At 54.5% G+C, this 19,713-nt stretch overlaps 1 protein-coding gene across 1 annotated transcript in view; it reads left to right on the forward strand.

The window, feature by feature from the left end:
* The first annotated feature begins 1,164 nt into the window (after window positions 1–1,164).
* The window catches only part of GRHL3 (grainyhead like transcription factor 3), a 30,842-nt gene continuing 12,293 nt past the window's right edge, over window positions 1,165–19,713 (forward strand). Inside the window, exons 1-11 of the mRNA XM_029080240.2 lie at window positions 1,165–1,433; window positions 3,602–3,663; window positions 6,454–6,826; window positions 8,267–8,340; window positions 9,214–9,367; window positions 10,068–10,179; window positions 11,488–11,582; window positions 14,822–14,980; window positions 17,257–17,335; window positions 17,578–17,711; window positions 19,617–19,651. Of these exons, the coding sequence (XP_028936073.1) occupies window positions 1,368–1,433; window positions 3,602–3,663; window positions 6,454–6,826; window positions 8,267–8,340; window positions 9,214–9,367; window positions 10,068–10,179; window positions 11,488–11,582; window positions 14,822–14,980; window positions 17,257–17,335; window positions 17,578–17,711; window positions 19,617–19,651 (1,343 nt within the window). The 5' untranslated portion in view covers window positions 1,165–1,367. The remainder of the gene's footprint in view (window positions 1,434–3,601; window positions 3,664–6,453; window positions 6,827–8,266; window positions 8,341–9,213; window positions 9,368–10,067; window positions 10,180–11,487; window positions 11,583–14,821; window positions 14,981–17,256; window positions 17,336–17,577; window positions 17,712–19,616; window positions 19,652–19,713) is intronic.

The raw sequence follows: 19,713 nt of genomic DNA on the forward strand, positions 1-19,713 counted from the left end.
TTTCTATCATTTCTCTTGTCCCGCTGACAGCCGCGACTCCGTGCCAAACGCCCGACTCCCCGGGGCCGACCGGAAGAGCCCCGCCCCGACCTCCCAGGCTGGCGTGGGCTGGCACCCCGTGTCGGTGCTCCCCGAGCCCTACCTTCGCCCCCTGAGGGACTCCCCCTCCGTCTCCGGGTGGGCCCCCAATTCTGCCCCCCAAAACTTTAGCCCAGAGGGTCCCTGGGCCTCCCCACATCTCACTGGTTTGCCCCGCCAGACAGCCCCGGGCACAAAAAGTAGAGAAGCAGCATGATCTAGTGGATAGAGCCAGGACCCGGGAGTAAGGAGGACCTGGGTTCTGATTCCGGCTCCACCACCCGTCGGCCGTGTGACCTTGGGAGAGTCACTTCACTTCTCCTTGCCTCAGTTACCTCGTCTGTAAAATGAGGATTAAGACTCTGAGCCCCTTGCGCGACATGGACTGTGTCCAACCCCATTCGCTCGTATCTACCCCAGTGCTTAGTACAGTGCCCGGCACATAGTGAGCGCTTAACAAATACCGTGAAGAAAGAAGAAGAAGAGAAAAGTAGACTTGAATCAGTCAACCGATGGTATTTATTGAGCTCGCGCTGTGTACTGTACTAGGCACCCGGAAGAGAACGATATAGTAGACTGTACGCTCATTGTGGGAAGGGAACGTGTCAACCAATTCTTATTTTGAACTCTTCCAAGCACTCGGTAAATACCAACGATCGACTGACGGACGATGGACACGTTTTCTGCCCACAGGTAGCTCACAGTCTACGGGGGGGAGACAGAAATTAAAATAAATTAGAGAGAGGGGAAATGGGAGAGTTTAGCGATATTAAAATAAGTTCTGTGGGCCTGGGGGTAGGGTGAATAACTCTACCACCAGACGGTAAGCTTACTGAAGGCAGGGATCACGTCTACCGACTCTACTGTACAAGCGCTTAGTACAGTGTTCTGCACACGGTTAGAGCTCAGTAAATACCATCGATTGAGCGTAAGTGCCTTGTGGTCAGGGATATGGAAGCAGCCGTCCTCCTCGTGGAAAAATCTCCCTCCACTTTCTTTCTGCTTTGGGGTATGAGAGCAGAGAGGGTTTGGTAGAGTTCTGGTGACGGCGTGACAGGTTATTTTAATCCGAGAGGCTTCCCCCTTCGGGCGGGTGGGCCGGCGAATCTCCCTCCCGGCTACCTCGCTCCTGGACAAGCCCGGAGCCTCATTCCCCTCTCCTTCCCAGTTTTAGGTCCTTCCGGCTGCTGAAGAACGACCCCGTGAGCTTCCAGAAATGTCCCTACACCAGCGAGGATGAGGCGTGGAAAAACTATTTGGAAAATCCCTTGACCGCCGCCACGAAGGCCATGATGAGAGTCAACGGGGACGACGACAGCGTCGCCGCCCTGAGCCTCCTCTATGATTACTACATGGTACGGCCTCAACCCCGTCGATGGATGGTATTTACCGAGCGCTGACTGGGTGCGAAGTTGCTGTACTAAGCGCTTGGGAGAGTACGATTCAATAGAATCGGTAGACATTTCCCGCCTCATAAAGCGTCTTACAGTCTAATGGGCTCTTGGGGACTCAGTCTGGCAGTCGGATGGGGTATTTACTGAGCGTTTACTATGTGCTAAGCACTGGGGTAGGCAGGTTGGAGATAGTAATAGTAGTAGAAGTGAGAGCAACAGTAATCGGTAGAGAGAAGCTGCTTGGCCTAGTGGAAAGAGCCCGGGCTTGAGAGGCAGAGGTCATGGGTTCTAATCCTGGCTCCACCGCTTGTCAGCTGTGTGATCTTGGGCAAGTCACTTCACTTCTCTGGGCCTCAGTTACCTCATCTGGAAAATGGGGATGAAGACCGTGAGCCTTACGTGGGACAACCTGATGACCTTGAATCTACCCAGCGCTTAGAACAGTGCTTGGCACGTAGTAAGCGCTTAACAAATACCAACATTATCATTATTATTATTAATTCCGGCTTGACCCCTTCTGTGCTGTTTGGCCTTCGGCAAGTCACTTCACGTCTCTGGGTTTCAGTTTCCTCGACTGTAAAAGGAGGATTCGATACCTGCTTTCCCTCCTACTTAGACTGTGAGCCCCTTGTGGGACAGGAACCGTGTCCGACCTGAATAACTTGCATCTACCCCAGTGCTTAGAACGGTGCTTGTCACATGGTGAGTGTTTAAGAAAAATAATAATATTACTGTTGATTACCGTATCAGCCTCCTTGCTGATCTCCCTGCCTCCTGTCTCTCCCCTCTCCGGTCCATCTTTCACTCTGCTGCCCGAATCATTTTTCTACAAAAATGCTCAGTCCATGTTTCCCCAATTCCTCAAGACCTCCGGTGGACGCCCATCCACCTCCGCGGCAAACAGAAACTCCTTACCGTTGGCTTTAAAATACTCAGTCGACTTGCCCCCTTCTACCTCTCGTCTCTAACCTCCTACCACAACCCAGGCCGCACACTTCACTCCTCTAATGCCGACCTGTTTGCTGTACCTCGATCTTGTCTATCTCGCCGCCGACCTCTCGCCCATGTCCTGCCTCTGGCCTGGAACGCCCTCGACTTTCATATCTGACACACAGTGACTCTCCCTGTCTGTAAAGCCTTACTGAAGGCCCATCTCTTCCAAGAGGCCTTCCCTGACTAAGTCTTCCTTTCCTCTTCTCTCAGTCTCTTCTGCGTCGCCCTGATTTGCTCCTTTTATTCACCGCCCCCCCAGCCCCACAGCACTTTTGTCCATATCCATAATTTATTTATATTAATATCTGTCTCCCCCTCTAGCCTGTAAGCTCGTTACAGGCAGGGAATGTGTCTGTTATATTGTTTGTACTCTCCCAAATGCTTAGTACAGGGTCCTGCACACCGTCAGTGCACAATAAAGATGACCGATTGAATGATAATAATAATGATAATAATAATAACGGTATTTGATCAAGCACCAACCGAATGGCAAAGCTTAGGAGGGCTCAGTAGAAACCAAACACACGTTTCCTTCCCACAGAGGAGCCTTCATTCTAATACGGAAGATGAACGGACAAAATATTTATAGAGGGTGGGAGGAGTAAGAACAGAGATCTGAGAGGGAATCAGCCACATGTCAGGCGGAACTACCAGGGAGGCGTCTTCCTGGTACATGATTTTCCTGCTGTGGGACCCAGGGCAAGTCACTTCACTTCTCGGGGCCTCAGCTTCCTCATCTACAGAATGGGAATTCAATACCTATTCTGTCTCCCACTTAGACTCTGAATCCTATGAGACAAGCAACTGTGACTGGTCTGATTGTATTGTATTCTATTCCAGCACAGTGCTTGGCATATAGTAAGTGCTTTACGAATACCTTTTTTATTACTGATGTTGTTATTACCACACATAGGCAACTGTACCATCCGTCCCGGGGAGGACTGGGTAGTTAACGATGTCGCTTAACGTCTCCGGACCTCAGTTACCTCATCTGTAAAATGGAGATGAAGACGGTGAGCCCCATGTGGGACAGGGACTGTGTCCAACCTGATTACCTTGTGCTACCCCAGTGTTTAGTAATAGCATTTAACGAATATGGTAATAAAACAGAAACTGTGGGCTCTATACTCCTGCAGGTCCCGAAAGAGAAGAGGATCCTGTCCTCAGGCAGTGGAGGAAGGAATGACCTAGGAAAGAGGTGAGAGGCAAGAAATCACCTCCCAATCCCCACCACCTCAGCCCCTTCTACCCTCCCCTTCCTGGTTCCTTGGCTCCCACCTCCCTCCCACCGTCACTGGCAGACGGTCTCCAAGCCCGAATTTGGACCTCTCACTGTACCTCGACCTCATCTATCTCGCCGCGGACCTCTCTCCCGCATCTACCTCTGGCTTGGAACGCCCTCCCTCCTCATATCAGACGGATCATTTCTCTCTCCCGTTTCAAAGCCTTATTGAAGGCCCGGCTCCTCCAAGAAGCCTTCTTTTCTTCTCCCTCCCCCTTCTGCATCACCCTGATTTTCTCCCTTCATTCACCCCCCTCCCAGACCCACAGCGCTTATCTATATATCTGTCATTTATTTATTCATGTATTTCTACTAATGTCTCTCTCCCCCTCGAGACCGTGAGCTCACTGTGGGCAGGGAATGTTTGTTGTTGTACCACGCTCTCCCAAGGGCTTAGTACAGCGATTTGCAGACAGTAAGCTCTCGATAAATACGATTGAATGAATGAATGAGAATCACCCCCTCACCTCAAATACCTCTTGTCCGGTGTCCCCCAGAGAGTCAGAACTCTCCAGACCTTAACGGGTCCAGGAGCCCTTGTACCTCCTTCCCCTCTGTGATTGCCCCCGTCCCTCCTCCCTCCCCAGAAAGTAATGGGATCCACTAGCTCTTTCTGGACTCTGTGTACCTTGACCATCGCCCCTGCCCATCTCCTTCTGAGCCGTTCGTTTTCGCTTTCCCTCCCCCCCAGTTTCCCCCCGGATGTGCCGTTCCACTTCCCCGGACTGCCTGTTCCCTCTCCCGACCCCACAGACCCCTTGGGGCACGGCGGGTCTGGGGCGGAGGTGGGTTCCCGACCCCCCCCCCGCCTCTTCCCCACAGGCTCTGACTCCGTTTTCCGTCTGGTTGCTTCTCCCCGACCCCAGCTCCGGCCCTGCCTCGTGGCAGCATGGCTAGGAGACGTGGCCATCTTGCAGGGGGTCTTTCAGGTGGCTGAGCGGTCTGGGGATTCCAGTTGCCACCTCCCTTTGCCCCTCAGGAACCCAATCAATCACGCAGGAGTTGGCTTCTAATTCCGACGCTGCCGCATAATAACAAAAATAATAATAATAATGGTATTTGTAAAGCGCTTACTATGTGCCAAGCACTGTATTAAGCACTTGGGTGGATACACGTGAATCGGGTTGGACGCTGCCCTGTCCCACGTGGGACTCACAGTCTCCCCGTTTTACAGATGAGGTCACTGAGGCACAGAGAAGTGAAGTGACTTGCCCAAGGACACACAGCGGATAAGTGGCAGAGTCGGGATTAGAATCCACGACCCGCGCTCTATCCACTACACCGTGCCTGCTGTGGGATATGGGGCAAATCACGCCTTTCCTGGGCCTCAGTTTCCTCAACTGCAAAATGGGGATTTGATACCCGTTTTCCCTCCTACTTGGACGGTGAACCCCACGTGGAACAGGGTGCGTGTTCAACCTGATTCTCTCATCTACCCCGGTGCTTAGTACAGTGCTCTGCACACAGTAAGAGCTCAATAAATACGATTGAAAGAAAGAACAGTGCTCAGCACAGAATAAGCGCTTCACAAATACCATTAAAAAAATTCATTCGATCATTTTATTGAGCGCTTACTGTGTGCAGAGCTCCGTACTAAGTGCTTGGAAAGTACAATTCAGCAATAAAGAGAGACAATCCCTGCCCACACCGGGCTTAAAGTCTTCAAGGGGAGAAACAGACATCAAAACAAGAGACATTGATAGAAATAAATAGAATTACAGATATATACATATATACATAAGTGCTGTGGGGCGGGGAGAGTGGGGAGAGCAAAGGAGTGAATCGAGGTGAGGCGGAAGCGAGGGGGAGCTGAGGAAACGGGAGGACTTAATCCGGGAAGGCCTCTTGGAGGAGGTGAGACCTCAGTAGGGCTTTGAAGGGGGAAGAGTGATCGTTCGGTGGAATTGAGGAGGGAGGGCGTTCCAGGCCAGAGGCGGGAGGTGGGCCGGGGGTCGACGGCGGCTACTGACTGAGCTCCTACTGAGTGGAGAGCGCTGTAGTGTAGAGAAGCGGCGTGGCTCAGTGGAAAGAGCCCGGGACTGGGAGCCAGAGGTCATGGGTTCGAATCCCGGCTCCGCCACTGGTCAGCTGTGTGACTGTGGGCGAGTCACTTCACTTCTCTGTGCCTCAGATCCCTCATCTGTAAAATGGGCGATTAACTGTGAGCCTCGCATGGGACAACCTGATTACCCTGTATCTCCTCCAGCGCTTAGAACAGTGCTCTGCACCTTGTAAGCGCTTAACAAATACCAACGTTATTACCACACCTTTGGGAGAGGACAATAGAGTCGGTAGAAATGATCCTTGTCCTCTTGGAGCGTCCAGTCTACTGTGGGCAGAGCACTGTGCTGAGAACTTGGGAGAATACAGTAGAATTTGTGGACAAGATATAATCCCTGCCCTCAAGGAGCCGATAGCTCTGCACCATTAGTAGGTGTGTACCTTCCTGGGCCTGTAGGCCTTTCCTTTCGTTCATACGTTCATTCAATCATATCTATTGAGCGCTCAGTGTGTGCAAAGCACTCTACTAAGCACTTGGGAGAGTACGACGGGACAATCGACGGACGCACGGTGAGCTTAGAGTCTAGAGGGGGAGATAGACATTAATAGAAATAATAAATTCCTCCGCTCGATGCCCCGGTTTTCCCACCGGCAAATCCGGGGGTGGGGGAGGGAGCCAAGGCCGCCTCGTCCGTCTCCCCCCAGGCATTTCCCCGGGATGGAGTACGAGCCGGAGCCCGGGCCCCTGGACAGCCCCGCCCACCTCATGAAGTTCCTGAGCGAGACCGTCTCCGTCTCCGGCGCCCACGACTACCCGGACGCGACGGACGGGGGCAAGAAGAGCGGCGGCCTGATGAGCCTGGAGGCCGGGGGCCCCGTCCCGAGCAAGCCGGCCCTCCTGCCCCCGGGGCCCAGCAAGCTGGAGGCCAGCCCGGCGGCCTCGGAGAGCTACCTGCTCCCCGCCGCCGGAGACATGTACGACGGCGGCTCCCTCAACTCTCTGTTCGAGGCCGTGCACATGGCCCAGGCCCAGCCACGCTGGCAGCCCGACACCACCTTCAAGGAGGACCCCCAGGAGGTGAGCCCCCCCGGTCGGCCCGGGCCTGGGGGCCCGGCCCGAGCGGGGAAGACGCGCGGTGGGAGGCCGGGGGGCGCCGAGCGGTGCCCTGCTCTGTCGGTCGGGACCGTGGGCAGATTCACCTCCACACCAGTGGCTCGAAGCCCTCTCAGTCGATCGCATTTATCACTACTACTAACAGTGATAATGATGGCATTTCTTCAGCGCTTACTATGCGCCAAGCGCTGTTCTAAGCACTGGGGAGATAAAGGTGATCAGGTTGTCCCAGGTGGGGCTCACGGTCTTAATCCCCACTTTACAGATGAGGTAACTGAGGGGCAGAGAAGCCAAGTGATTTGCCCGAAGTCACACAGCTGACGAGCGGCGGGGCCGGGATTAGAACCCACGACCTCTGACTCCCAAGCCCGGGCTCTTGCCGCTAAGCCATATTACATCTCTCCCAGATACTCAGGGATCCTGACCCAGGCCCCCTCACCGTTTCCGGTGGCTGTGACTAAGGTGGAGTGGGGCAGAATTGTATGTTCCAACCGCATAGTACAGTGCTCTGTACATAGTAAGCGCTCAATAAATACTATTGAATGAATGAATGAATAGATCTCCAGTGACTCCATCACCAGAGAAGCAGTGGGGTCCAGCGGCAAGAAAACGGCCTGGGAATCGGAGGACCAGGGTTCTCGTCCCGGCTCCGCCGCCTCTCTGTGCCTCGGTTTCCTCTTCTGTAAAATGAAGATAAACTATCCATCCTTCCTCCCCCGTAGTCTGTGAGCCCCGTGGGGGACAGGAACTGTATCTACCTATAATAATAACGTTGGTATTTGTTAAGCGCTTACTATGTGCCGAGCACCGTTCTAAGCGCTGGGGTAGACACAGGGGAATCGGGTTGTCCCACGTGGGGCTCACCGTCTTAACCCCCATTTTACAGATGAGGTAACTGAGGCACCGACAAGTGAAGTGACTTGCCCACAGTCAGCTGCCAAGTGGCCGAGCTGGGATTCGAACCCGTGACCTCTGACTCCAAAGCCCGTGCTCTTTCCACTGAGCCACGCTGCTTCTCAGTGTTTAGCGTGGTCTAGAGGAAAGAGCCCGGGCCTGGGAGTCAGAGGACGTGGGCTCGAATCCCGGCTCTGCCACGTGTCTGCTGTGTGACCTTGAGCAAGTCACTAAACTTTTCCGGGCCTCAGTTACTTCATCTGCAAAATGGGGATCAAGACGTGAGACAGGGACCGTGTCCGACCCGACGACCTCGTACCTACCCCAGTGTTTAGAATAGCGCCTGCCACTTAGTAAGCACTTAACGAATGCCACAGCGATTACTATTACTATCATTACAGTGCTTAACAAGTACCGAAATTATTATTAATTATTAGGGCGGGGGCCACCTTGTCCCCTAGCTATCCTAAGCTTGCAAGCCCTCCACTCTCTCCTCATGCTCCCTTTCAGCCGCTCCTCTTCCCAGACATCCTGAAAGCCTCCAGCGAGACCCCTTGCCCCGAGGATTACCCCAGCACGAAGAGGTAACGGAGACGATCGGTCGATCGGTTGCACTTATTGAGGGCCCACTGGGGAGTGAGCACTGTACTGGGTGCCGGGGAGCAGGATGTAATTAAGGACACAGCTCCTGCCCTCCCGGAGCCGACAGCGTAACCGAGGAGGGCGGGTAACTGAAATGGGCCACTCTACCGGGGCGAGAGCGTGAAAGCAAATGTCACGGAAGGGGAGGTTTCGGGGGTCTTGGCCAGCGACGTGGTCTTTAGGGGTTGGGAGAGTGGGACCGTGGCAGGCCCCGTGTTCCTTCTGGGCTGGAATTTGGGGCTGGCAACTGGTAGCCAGGGGCTGGGGGCTGGAGCTGGGGCTAGAGGCTAAGAGCCAGGGCTCATTCATTCATTCATTCATTCATTCATTCATTCATTCATTCATTCGATCGCATTTGGGTGCTTACTGTGTGCATAGTGCTGTACTAAGCGCATGGGAGAGTCCCAATGACACATTCCCTGTCCACAGTGAGCTTATAGTCTAGAGGGGGGTGCCACCCGCTCTGTGCCCGTGGAGCAGATGAGCCAGTCGCAGGGTGGCAAGGGGGGCTCCATCTCAGGGGCCGGGGGGCTCCCCCCTCCGTCCGCCTCAAGCCCAGCAGGCTAAATTCATTCAATCATCCGTTCATTCTATCATATTTATTGAGCGCTTCCTGTGTGCAGAGCACTGAGCTAAGCACTTGGGAGAGGACAATACAACAATTAGCCGACAGGTTCCCTGCCCGCAACGACCTTCCGGCCCCGGTGGGGGGGAGGGAGACGTCAATGGAACACGGTCTGGGGAGCATCTGTGCGGGAAGCCTCCCCCCGGGGACCCCTAACTCTCCCCCCGCCGCCTCCCTCTCCTTCCCACAGTGACTTTGAATACACCCTGGGCTCCCCCAAAGCCATCCACATCAAGTCGGGGGACTCGCCCATGGCCTACCTCAACAAAGGCCAGTTCTACCCGGTCACCCTGCGGACACCGGGGGCCGGACGGGGCCTCCACTTATCGTCAGACAGAGTGAAGGTAACGGCTCCTCCGCGGGAGGTGGCGGGCGGGGGGGGCGGGGTGTCGGGGCGGGCGGTTGCCAGAGATCCCGGGACGGAGGGCCCGGCGGCCACCTGGGCCCCTGGAGTCCCAGAGAAGCAGCGTGGCCTAGCGGATAGAGAACATAAGGTGTAGTGGTTAGAGCATAGGCCCGGGAGTCAGAAGGTCAAGGTTTCCAATCCCGGGTCCGCCACTTGTCCGCTGTGTGACCTCGGGCAAGTCACTTGGCTCCTCTGGGCCTCGGTTCCCCCATCTGAAAAAAGGTGGATGAAGACTTTGAGCCCCACGTGGGACACGGGACCGTGTCCAACCTATTATCTCGTCTCTACCCCGGCGCTTAGAACGGTGCCGGGCACCTAGTAAGCACTTGACAGATGCCATTAAAAAAAAAATTTTAAATGGGGACTCCACCCCCGCATAGCGCGTGCCCGGGGCCGCGGGCGGGCTGACGGTGAGGCAAGGGAGCTGAAGCCCGACGCTCGCCAGGTCAACGCTGGAAGCTACTGGAAACCGGGAGGGGGGCAGAGGAAGCTGGGAGTGGACAATCCTAGGTTCCCCCTCTCTCGCCCCTGGGGGTGGGGATGGATTGGCGGGGGTGGGCCGGGCAGCCTCGGGGTTGGAACCCATTAACCCTAACCGGGCCACCGGGGGTCGGGTGCCGGGGCGGGGGTCCTTCCAGAGTGTGGTCATGATCGTCTTCGACAACGAAAAGATTCCGGTGGAGCAGCTACGGTTCTGGAAACACTGGCACTCCCGCCAACCCACCGCCAAGCAGCGGGTCATCGACGTGGGTGAGTAGCCCCTAACCCCTCGCCTCCTCTAAACACTCTCCCTCTCCCCACTCCCCCTTTCCTGGGGAGAGCTTCTCCCCATCCCAACTCCCTCTCCCCTCCGCCCGTCCCAGCCCAACCGGTGTGGCCTAGTGGATAGAGTACGGGCCTGGGAGTCAGAAGGACCCGGGTTTTAATCCCGGCTCTGCCACTAGTCTGCTGTGTGACCCTGGACAAGTCGCCGCACTTCTCCGTGACTCGGTTACCTCATCTGTAAAATGGGAATTAAGACCGTGAGCCCCTTGCATCTATTCCAGTGCTTAATTTAGTGGCTGGCACATAGGAAGGGCTTATGTAATACCACAATTATTATTGTTATCTGTTGATTAAAATGGGCCTCGGTCCCTAGTGAATGGTTTGGGGATAAACGAGGTACGATAAACAGCCCCGGTGAGGGATTTTATCAGAGAAGCAGCATGGCTCAGTGGAAAGAGCCCGGGCTTGGGAGTCAGAGGACATGGGTTCGAATCCCGGCTCTGCCGCTTGTCAGCTGTGTGACTTTGGGCAAGTCACTTCACTTCTCCGTGCCTCAGTTACCTCATCTGTAACCTGGAGCTTAAGACTGTGAGCCTCACGTGGGACAACTGATCGCCCTGTCTCCACCCCAGTGCTTAGAACAGGGCTTTGCACATAGTAAGTGCTTAAATGCCATCATTAACTCATCTCCCCTAACCTGCTTGCCTGACACGAAGGTTTGAGGAACTCTTCCCCGGATGCGATGGGGTATTAGAAGGGCTGATCGGTTTGGAAACCTTGACTATTGTTTAAGACGCATCACAGAGTGCCTACTCCCTGGAGCTCTGGGCGAGTCCCGAGACTCCCGCTCGCTTTCCCACCGTGACTTGTGACTCACCTAATGAGCGGGCCTGAGCGGTGCCTCAGTTTCCCCATCTTGAAGCCCGGGATGCAGGAGAGATCTCTGGCCCGATGGGCGGGACCGTGGGGCCGGGGATGAGACTCTGTGATTGGTCCCGAGCCCCCGCCGCGGTTACCCCTCGACGTAGTGGATCCGGCACAGGCCTGGGAGTCAGAAGGTCATGGGTTCTAATCCCAGCCGCGTGACCTTGGGGAAGTCACTTCACTTCTCTGGGCCTCAGTTGCCTCATCTGTAAAATGGAGCTTAAGACCGTGAGCTCTGTGATATGGATTAGCTTGCATCTATCTCAGCACTTGGTACGATGCAGGGAACATAGTAAGCGCCTCACAAGTACCACAATTACTAGTATCATCATTATCATTACCAATAACCCCGGCTCCCGACGGTTTCAGCGGACTGCAAAGAGAACTTTAATACGGTCCAGAACATCGAGGAAGTGGCCTACAACGCCTTGTCCTTCGTGTGGAACGTCCACGAGGAAGCCAAGGTTAGTTCCTCAGGGGCGAGAAGAGGGACCCCCGGGGATGGAGATGGAGGGGAAGAGAGAGACGGGTCCCGGTGGAAAGAGCCTAGTACAGTGCCCTGCACACAGTAAGCGCTCAATAAATACGACCGAACGAGTGAACGGGGAGGCCGGCGGGGTAGGGGGTCGACGAGAAGGACGTCAGAGCTGGCTTCCTCAGCCTTCGGGCCCCCCGGTCCCCGGTCCCGAAGGGGCCACGTCATGTCGGCGGGGGGGGGGGGCGTTTTCGGATTCCACGGCCCACTGGGAGGCCGAAACCGTTTCTCCGAGCGGAGCTTAAAGGAGTGGCAAAGTCTTGGGGCGTCTGAGGGGCCCTTTATTCAAACAAATAAATGCCGGTGTAAAGCCCTGGGCTTCCCGCCCTCCCCGGGCTTTGTTTCCCGGGCTGGGGCAGGCCGAGCCACCCGGGCCTGGCCCCGTGGGACTTTTTAGCCTGGGTTTCGGCTGGGATTTTCTCACAGACCGCTTAAGCCCCGGGGCCTCTTGGGCCTTTTACGACCCAGAGATGTTAACAGGCCCCTCTGAGGCCCGGCAGGCAGGCAGTCAGTGGCACTAGCAGGTATGATCGGCATGTCTGACCCGGGGCTGGCAGGGCGGGCCTCCCTCCCCCAAACTCAGGTGAGCGGCCCCCGGGGGCCGCCCTCAGAGGGTCCCGGAGAGGCCGGGGAGGGGTGGAGGGATTGGGACCCTGGGAACACGGCAGGGATTTGGGTCTGATCATCCCTCCCATGGTGCCCTGGGCCACAGTAGTGTTCGATAATTGCTCGATTTAAGAAAATGGCCCTCCGGAGCCAGGGAGCTCGGGGCTGGGATTTTCAGCGGGACGACCGGTGGGTCTCGATATCATCGAACTCCAAAAGCTGGGACTCTGGAGGGCCAAAGGGCCTCTGGAGGTCATCTGGTCCAGCCCCCCCCCCCCCCATGGTAGGTGGCTGCCTGATGTTTTCTTAACGACCTTCACAACCCCACAGTCTCCTTAAGGAGACTTCTCAACAGTCAGAAACTTCTTCCTTCTGCTTAAATGAAGTTTTTTCTCCTGGAATGAGGCGGGGTGGGCTCCTCTTTTTGACTGAAAGGAAAAATGGGGCATTCAGGAAACCTCCCGGGGGCAGCTGGGAGCGCCTCTGGGCAGGAATAGGATGAAATCGCTCAGTGAATAATAGACGATACGAATAAATATATATTGTCCGAATAAGTAAATCCGGTGCATCATCAAATGTATATATATATATAAACCAAATAAATGAAAATAAGATGATATACACGAAGGGCTATGAGAGATGCAGCATGGCCTAGTGGCAAGAGCCCGGGCTTGGGAGTCAGAGGTCGTGGGTTCTAATCCCAGATCCGCCACTTGTCCGCTACGTGACCTTGACTTAAGAAGTCGCTTAACTTTTCTGGGCCTCAGTTACCTCCTCTGAAAGATGGGGATTGAGACTGTGAGCCCCATATCCCCGCTCCGCTGCTAGTCAGCTGTGTGACCTTGGGCGAGTCACTTAACTTCTCTGTGCCTCAGTTACCTCATCTGCCAAATGGGGATTAAAACTGTGAGCCCCACGTGGGACAACCTGATCACCTTGTATCCCCCAGCACTTAGAACAGTGCTTTGCACATAGTAAGCGCTTAACAAATGCCACAATTTATTTTATTTTCATATGGATCAGGGACTGTGTCCAACCTGATTGCCTCGTATCTACCCTGGTGCTTAGAAAAGTGCTTGGCACATAGTAAGTGCTTAATAAATACCATAATAATTATTATTGTTATTATGGGACAGGGACTGTGTCCAGCTGAACAACTTGTATCTACACCAGCACTTGGTACAGAGTCTGGCACATAATAAGGACTTAACAAATACCTGGTTAGAGGCTTTTGGTTCGTTTTGGTTTTCATTTATTAAGCGCTTATTAGGTGTCAAGCACTGTCCTGAGCGCTGGGGTCGATACAAGATAATCAGGTCTTACACAGTCCCTGTCCTACATAGGGCTCCTAGGCTAAGTGGGAGGGAGAACAGGATCCGAATCCCCATTTTACAGTTGAGGAAACTGAGGCACAAAGAAGTGAAGTGACTCACTCTAGGTCACACAGCAGACAAGTGATGGGGCCGGAGGGTTGCCCGGAGGAGGCTGGAGGAGGGGTCCAGAGCCGCTCATCTGTTTCCTGTACGTGCCAGAGCCTGCCGGACTCGTGGGCCACGGTTCCCGGAAGCCTAGCCCAGTGGGCGTGGGAAAGAGCCAGGCCTGAGCATGCCACAAGCCCTGGAGGTCCCCTGCCCAGCGGGGCCGGGGAGGGGACGGAGAAAGGGGACAGGGGGTGGGACAAGGGGATTTTGTGTTCTCTCACCGTGACTAGCTTCTCCAAGCACCCCCTGACCTTCCCCGCAGGGCCCTGCCCTGTCCTCCCCTTCCGTCTCCTCCCCGAGGGACTCGCTCGCTGAGGGGAAAGGAAACAGCTCCTCGCCCAGCCCAGCTGGGCCCCCAACTCTGTAGTGTGGCCTAGCGGAAATCATCCTCATCGTTGTCGCGTTTGTTAAGTGCTTACTATGTGCCAAGCACTATACGAAGTACTGGGGTAGATACGAGATAATCAGTTCCCACACGGAGCTCACATTTTTAAAAGGAGGGACGACAGGTATCGAATCCCTCATTGGCAGATGAGGGAACTGAGGCACAGAGAAGTGAAGTTACTTGACCGAGGTCACGCAGCAGGGAAGTGGTGGAGCCGAGATCACAACCCAGGTCGTCTGACTCCCGGGCCCGTGCTCTTTCCGCTAGGCCGTGCTGCTTCTCCCAGAGCCTGGGCCTAGGAGTCAGAGGACACGGGTTCGAATCCTGGTTTTGCCACGTGCCTCTTGTATGACCTTGGGCAAGTCACTTCACTTCTCTGGGTCTCAGTTTCCTCAACTGTAAAATAGGGATGAAATACCTGTTCTCCCTCCTACTTAGACTGAGTCCTATGTGGGACAGGGTTTGTGTCTGATCTAATCTTGGATTTACCCCAGTGCTTAGAACAGGGCTGATTGTGAGCCCCACAAGGGACAGGAACTGCGTCCAACCTGATTCGCTTGTATCCACCCCAGAGCTTTGTAGAGAGCCTAGCACATAGTAAGCGCTTAATAAATACCATAATATATGTATTATTCACAAATGCCATAATTATTAATTATTTATTATTATCATCTCCCATCCCCATCTCTCACCCAGGTGTTCATCGGTGTCAACTGCCTGAGCACGGACTTCTCGTCTCAGAAAGGAGTGAAAGGAGTTCCGCTCAACCTCCAGATCGACACCTACGACTGCGGGCCCGGGGTTGGCCAGCTGGTACACCGGGCCGTCTGCCAGATCAAGATCTTCTGCGATAAGGTAGCCCCGTGGGGCCTACTGACCCTCTAGACCGTCAGCTCACTGTGGGCAGGGAATGTGTCTCTTACACTGTCCTTTCCCAAGCGCTCAGTAATAATCATAATAACTGTGCTATCTTTTAAGCCCTTACTGTGTGACAAGCACTGTTCTAAACGCTGGGGGAGATACAAGGTGATCAGGTTGGATACGGTCCCTTTCCCACATGGGGCTCCCGGTCTTAATCCCCATTTTACAAATGAGGGAACTGAGGCCCGGAGAAGTGAAGTGATCCGCCCAGTGTCACACAATAGACGAGGGACAGAACAGGGATTAGAACCCATGTCTTTCTGACTCTCGGGCCCTTGCTTATCCGCTAGGCCCCGCTGCTTACCCACAATAAGCGTTCAGTAAATACGACTGACTCTCTCCCCGGCCTCCCCTTGGGAGCCCCCAGCCCTCGACAGTACGAGAAAGAAGGTGCGGGGAGGGACGAGCTGGCAGGAGATCAACTGGTGGACTCTAAATTTCCAGGGGGCAACTGGTCTCCCCGATCATTTCTCTGGCCCTGACTGAAGGGAGGCCAAGATTCTGAGAATTCGGCACCCTTCCTTCCCCCGTAAAGACGGAGATGTGGCAAATCACGTTCCCTTCCCCGACCAGCCACGGGCTAACTGTCCTTCCGTTTACCTCCTCTGCTCCCTCCCGGTTACCTCGCGTTTGATCCTTGACTTGTCCATGGGTCCTGCTTCTGTTCCCTCAGAAGCTTCATCCTCAGCAGGTGATCAATCAGTATCACTGATTGATTGAGCTATCGTCAGCTGGGAGCTGAGTGTTTGTCACTCCCCAATCTCTTCCCATCCGCTGCTCCCTAAACCAGTTTCTTTCCCCAACCAGCATGGAAGGGGACACCTCTCTCTCTTCCTCTCCCTCCCTCCTCCCCTCTTTCTTTTCCTCTCTCCATTTCTCCCTTCCTTCCACTCTCCCTCCCGGTCTCTCCCTTTCTTTCTCTTTCTCCTTCCCTCTCTCCACCCCCCTCCTTCTCTTTACCCATATGATGTGGAAGTCCAGATGTGTCGAAGCACCTTGCCCACAGAGCAGAAAGTTCCCACAGCCTGTACTCAGCCAGTCTGATACCGCGCTTGATGGTAATAATAATAATAATGTTGGTATTTGTTAAGCGCTTACTATGTGCCAAACACCGTTCTGAGCACTGGGGCAGATACAAGGTAATCAGCTTGTCTCAAATGGGGCTCACGGTCTTCATCCCCATCTGACGGAGGCACCAAGTCACACAGCTGTCAAGTGGCAGAGCCGGGATTAGAACCCACGACCTCTGACTCCCAAGCTCGGGCTCTTTCCACTAAACCCCGCTGCTGCTTCCTCTCTGGGAGTTGCCTTTCAACTCCCCCCTGGAGGAAACACCCTGGGCCTCTCCCTGGACCAATGGACGGGGCTTTTTTTCCGTTTTGTTTTTTTCAGTGAAACCGGGACAAGAGGAGGGAAAAATCCCTCCCACAGGTGGGGGCGGTCAGGGCTCCCACTGGGGCTATTCTCCCGCTTCCTGGTCTTACTCTGGGAAAGAAGAAAGCAGAGCGAGGGGGGCGTTTTCAACGTGCTAACAGGTTCCAAACACTGGCTGGGAAAACAAACAGCTCCATCCTCTCTCTGAGCCGTCTTCCTCCTACAGGCCTGGGCCTGGGTCTCGCCATCCCGAACGCATGAGTCAGCCAGAGGCCCTGCCCCGGCCCGCCTGGCCTCACCTCTTTCCGCCCCCCGCCCCGCCTCATTCAGATCGCAGCCTTCGGCCACCTCCTTCAGGAAGCTTTCCCCGATTCACCCCTCCTGCCATCGCCCCCCGGAGCCTCTCCTCCCTCTTCCTTCTAACTCTGTTGTTCTTCGGATCTGCACAGCTCTGTGCTGATTGTGGGACTTACCGACTGTCAGGTTCCGGAGGCTTCTCAGTAGCGGGGTCGGGGGGGGGGGAGGAGAGAGCAAGGGGAGGGACCTTCTTGGGCCTTTAAATTGGATCTTAATTCCCTCATACAGCTGCGCTCCTGATTTATTTGTATTTACCTCAGTGCTTGGAACAGTGCTTGATGAAGAATAAGCATTTAACAAATACCATTAAAAAAAGTCTGTCTCCCCCATTAGATTATAAACCCTTTGAGGGTTGGGCATGTCCAATAACTCTACTGTACTCTCCCAAGTGCAAAGTGCAGAGCTCTGCACACAGTAGGGGCTCTATCAGTACGATTGATTGATTGACTCAAGACTCATGACTCGTTTTCCCCAAACAGGGAGCAGAGAGGAAGATGCGAGATGACGAACGCAAGCAGTTCAGAAGGAAAGCCAAGTGTCCAGACACCAACCACAACGGTCAGTGTGAGCCTCGGGGACACTAGGCTGACTCACCTCGGATTGGGGGCTTGGAGATTGAGGGGGGGGCTCAGGAATGGGGTCTCCAGGACTCTATCTCAAAGAAGATGAGCCTTGAGTGTGCCTTGTGGGGACCGGGGGGTGTTGGGCCCCGCGGTGGGCCGGGAAGGAGGGCCGAAGAGCCCCAGTGGGAGGGATACAGGTCCATCTCTTCAATGTGGGGGTCCGGTTTCCTCTCACAGGGCTGAAGGGCTGCCTGCTGGCAGGTTTCCGGGGCAACGAGACCACCTACCTGCGGCCTGAGGCCGACCTCGAGACCCAGCCTGTCCTCTTCATCCCCAACGTCCACTTCTCCGGCCTTCAGCGGACCACAGGGGTGGGTACGGGGCCAGCCCGCCAGCCTGGGGTCACGGCTTGGGAATCGATTGAAGGAATGAATGAAATGGGGCGGGGGGGAGAGGGGAGGAAACCCCACAAGACCCAGTGAGAGGAGGTCAACCTACCTCTGGAAGCAGAGAGTGAGGGAGAGGAAGTCTGTCTCTGGAATACTGGGAAGAGACTCAGAAAGATCCCCCTGTTCCCTCCACTTCCCCTTGTTAAGAAAGCCTAGCTTCCTTCAGAGTCCGTGCATCCTAGGAAAGTTCTCACCTCCATCCTTCTGGGCATCAGATCATCTTCATTTCCAGTATTTTCTGAGAACCTTCGCTGGGCAGAGAACTGTACCGCGTGCCTACCCTGGGCAGAGCACTGTAATGGGCACCTTCCCAGACAGAGCACTTGACTGGGAGCCTACACTGTGCAGAGCGCTGTACTGGGTCTTTAGTTTCGGAAGAGCGCTGTACTAAGCACCCACCCTGGATGGAGCACTACAGTGGTCTCTTGGGAACTTTCGCTAGGCGTAGACAGCATGACCTTTGCCTTCTAAACTGTAAACTCGTTGTGGACGGGGAGTGTGTCTGTTGTATCGTTACACTGTACTCTCCAAAGCGCTCGGTACAGTGCTCTGCACAGAGTACGCACTCACTAAATACGACTGACTGGCTGACTCAGTGAGGCCCAGGCCATTCTGCTAAGCCTCAATTGTGGGATTGAGAGCTAATCTCCACGGCTCAGGGAAATTGCCACCGGATTATTTATTCGTGAGAGGGCTTTTATTAACAGGCATTTAGGCACGGAGCCCTATACGTATGCCAATACAGTCAACTCCCGATTATCTACTTTGTGGATTATGGGCAACAGATTTCTAAACTTTCACCAGCCGGGTACCTGCCTTCCCATTGACCTTCTCTCACCATTAGCACCCCTTCGACGGGGACCTTTTTGCCGTCCCTTTGACCCAGGGCTGCCTCACCTTTTCTCCTGGAGGTGGGTCTTCCCACTTTATATTATCCATTGTCCTGTTTTATCTGGGCCATGCCCGCCCCCCAACCCCATTCCCTCGGTTAATCAAAAGCTCATAATAATTACTGGTGTTCTAATCCCTATTCCTGCCCATCCTGAGGAGATGGCGGAACCTTTAAAAGAGGGAGAGATTGAGGGTGGAGCGGAGTGGGAAATGGGGACTGTGAGGAATAGGGAGGTTTTCTCATGGACCCTCCACCCACCAAGCCCTTTAGCCTCTAGCCATTCCCGGAGAGGAGTGGACACTGGCATCTCAACCCGCAACACTGCCTGTTGGCCCGGCCGGGTAGTCCGCCCACCCAGCTAGGGCCTGTGAGGGAAGGATGGGGCGTCCAGGGAGGAGAATCTCCCCCTCTAGACCGTAAGCTCGTTGTGGGCAGGCAATGTGCCTGTTTATTGTTGTATTGTACTCTGCCAAGTGCTCTGCACCCAGTAAGAGTTTAATAAATCACCTCCCTCCTCAGATCCGACAACTACTGTCCCTACCTTCAAAGCGTTATTTCCTTCAAGAGGCCTTCCCGGACTAAGCCCTCCTTTCCTCTCCTCCCACTTCCTTCCGTGTCACCCTGACTTACTCCCTTTATTCATCCCCCCCATCCAACCCCACAGCACTTATGTCCGTATCTGTCTTTAATTTATTTCTATTCATGTCTTTCACCCTCCCTAAACTGTAAACTCACTGTGGATAGGAATGTATCTGTTATATTCTTATATTATAGTCTCCCAAGAGCGCTTAGTACAGCGCTCTGCACACAGTAAGCACTCAATAAATGATTGAATGAATGAATGAAATATGACTGACTGACTGAATATCCCAGGAGCCCGGGGCAGAGTCTTGGAACCAAATGGACTGAAAATTCCTTTTTCTTCCCTCTTTCAGGCCCTGCCTCCTGCTGCTCCCAACAGCGCAAACAGGTATGAAAAGATCAACTTCTCTCCTTTCAGACTCTCCCCCCCTCCCTCCCGGCGCCCCCCAC

This window comes from Ornithorhynchus anatinus, chromosome 16, assembly GCF_004115215.2.
Source record: "Ornithorhynchus anatinus isolate Pmale09 chromosome 16, mOrnAna1.pri.v4, whole genome shotgun sequence".
In the NCBI taxonomy this organism is placed as follows: domain Eukaryota; kingdom Metazoa; phylum Chordata; class Mammalia; order Monotremata; family Ornithorhynchidae; genus Ornithorhynchus; species Ornithorhynchus anatinus.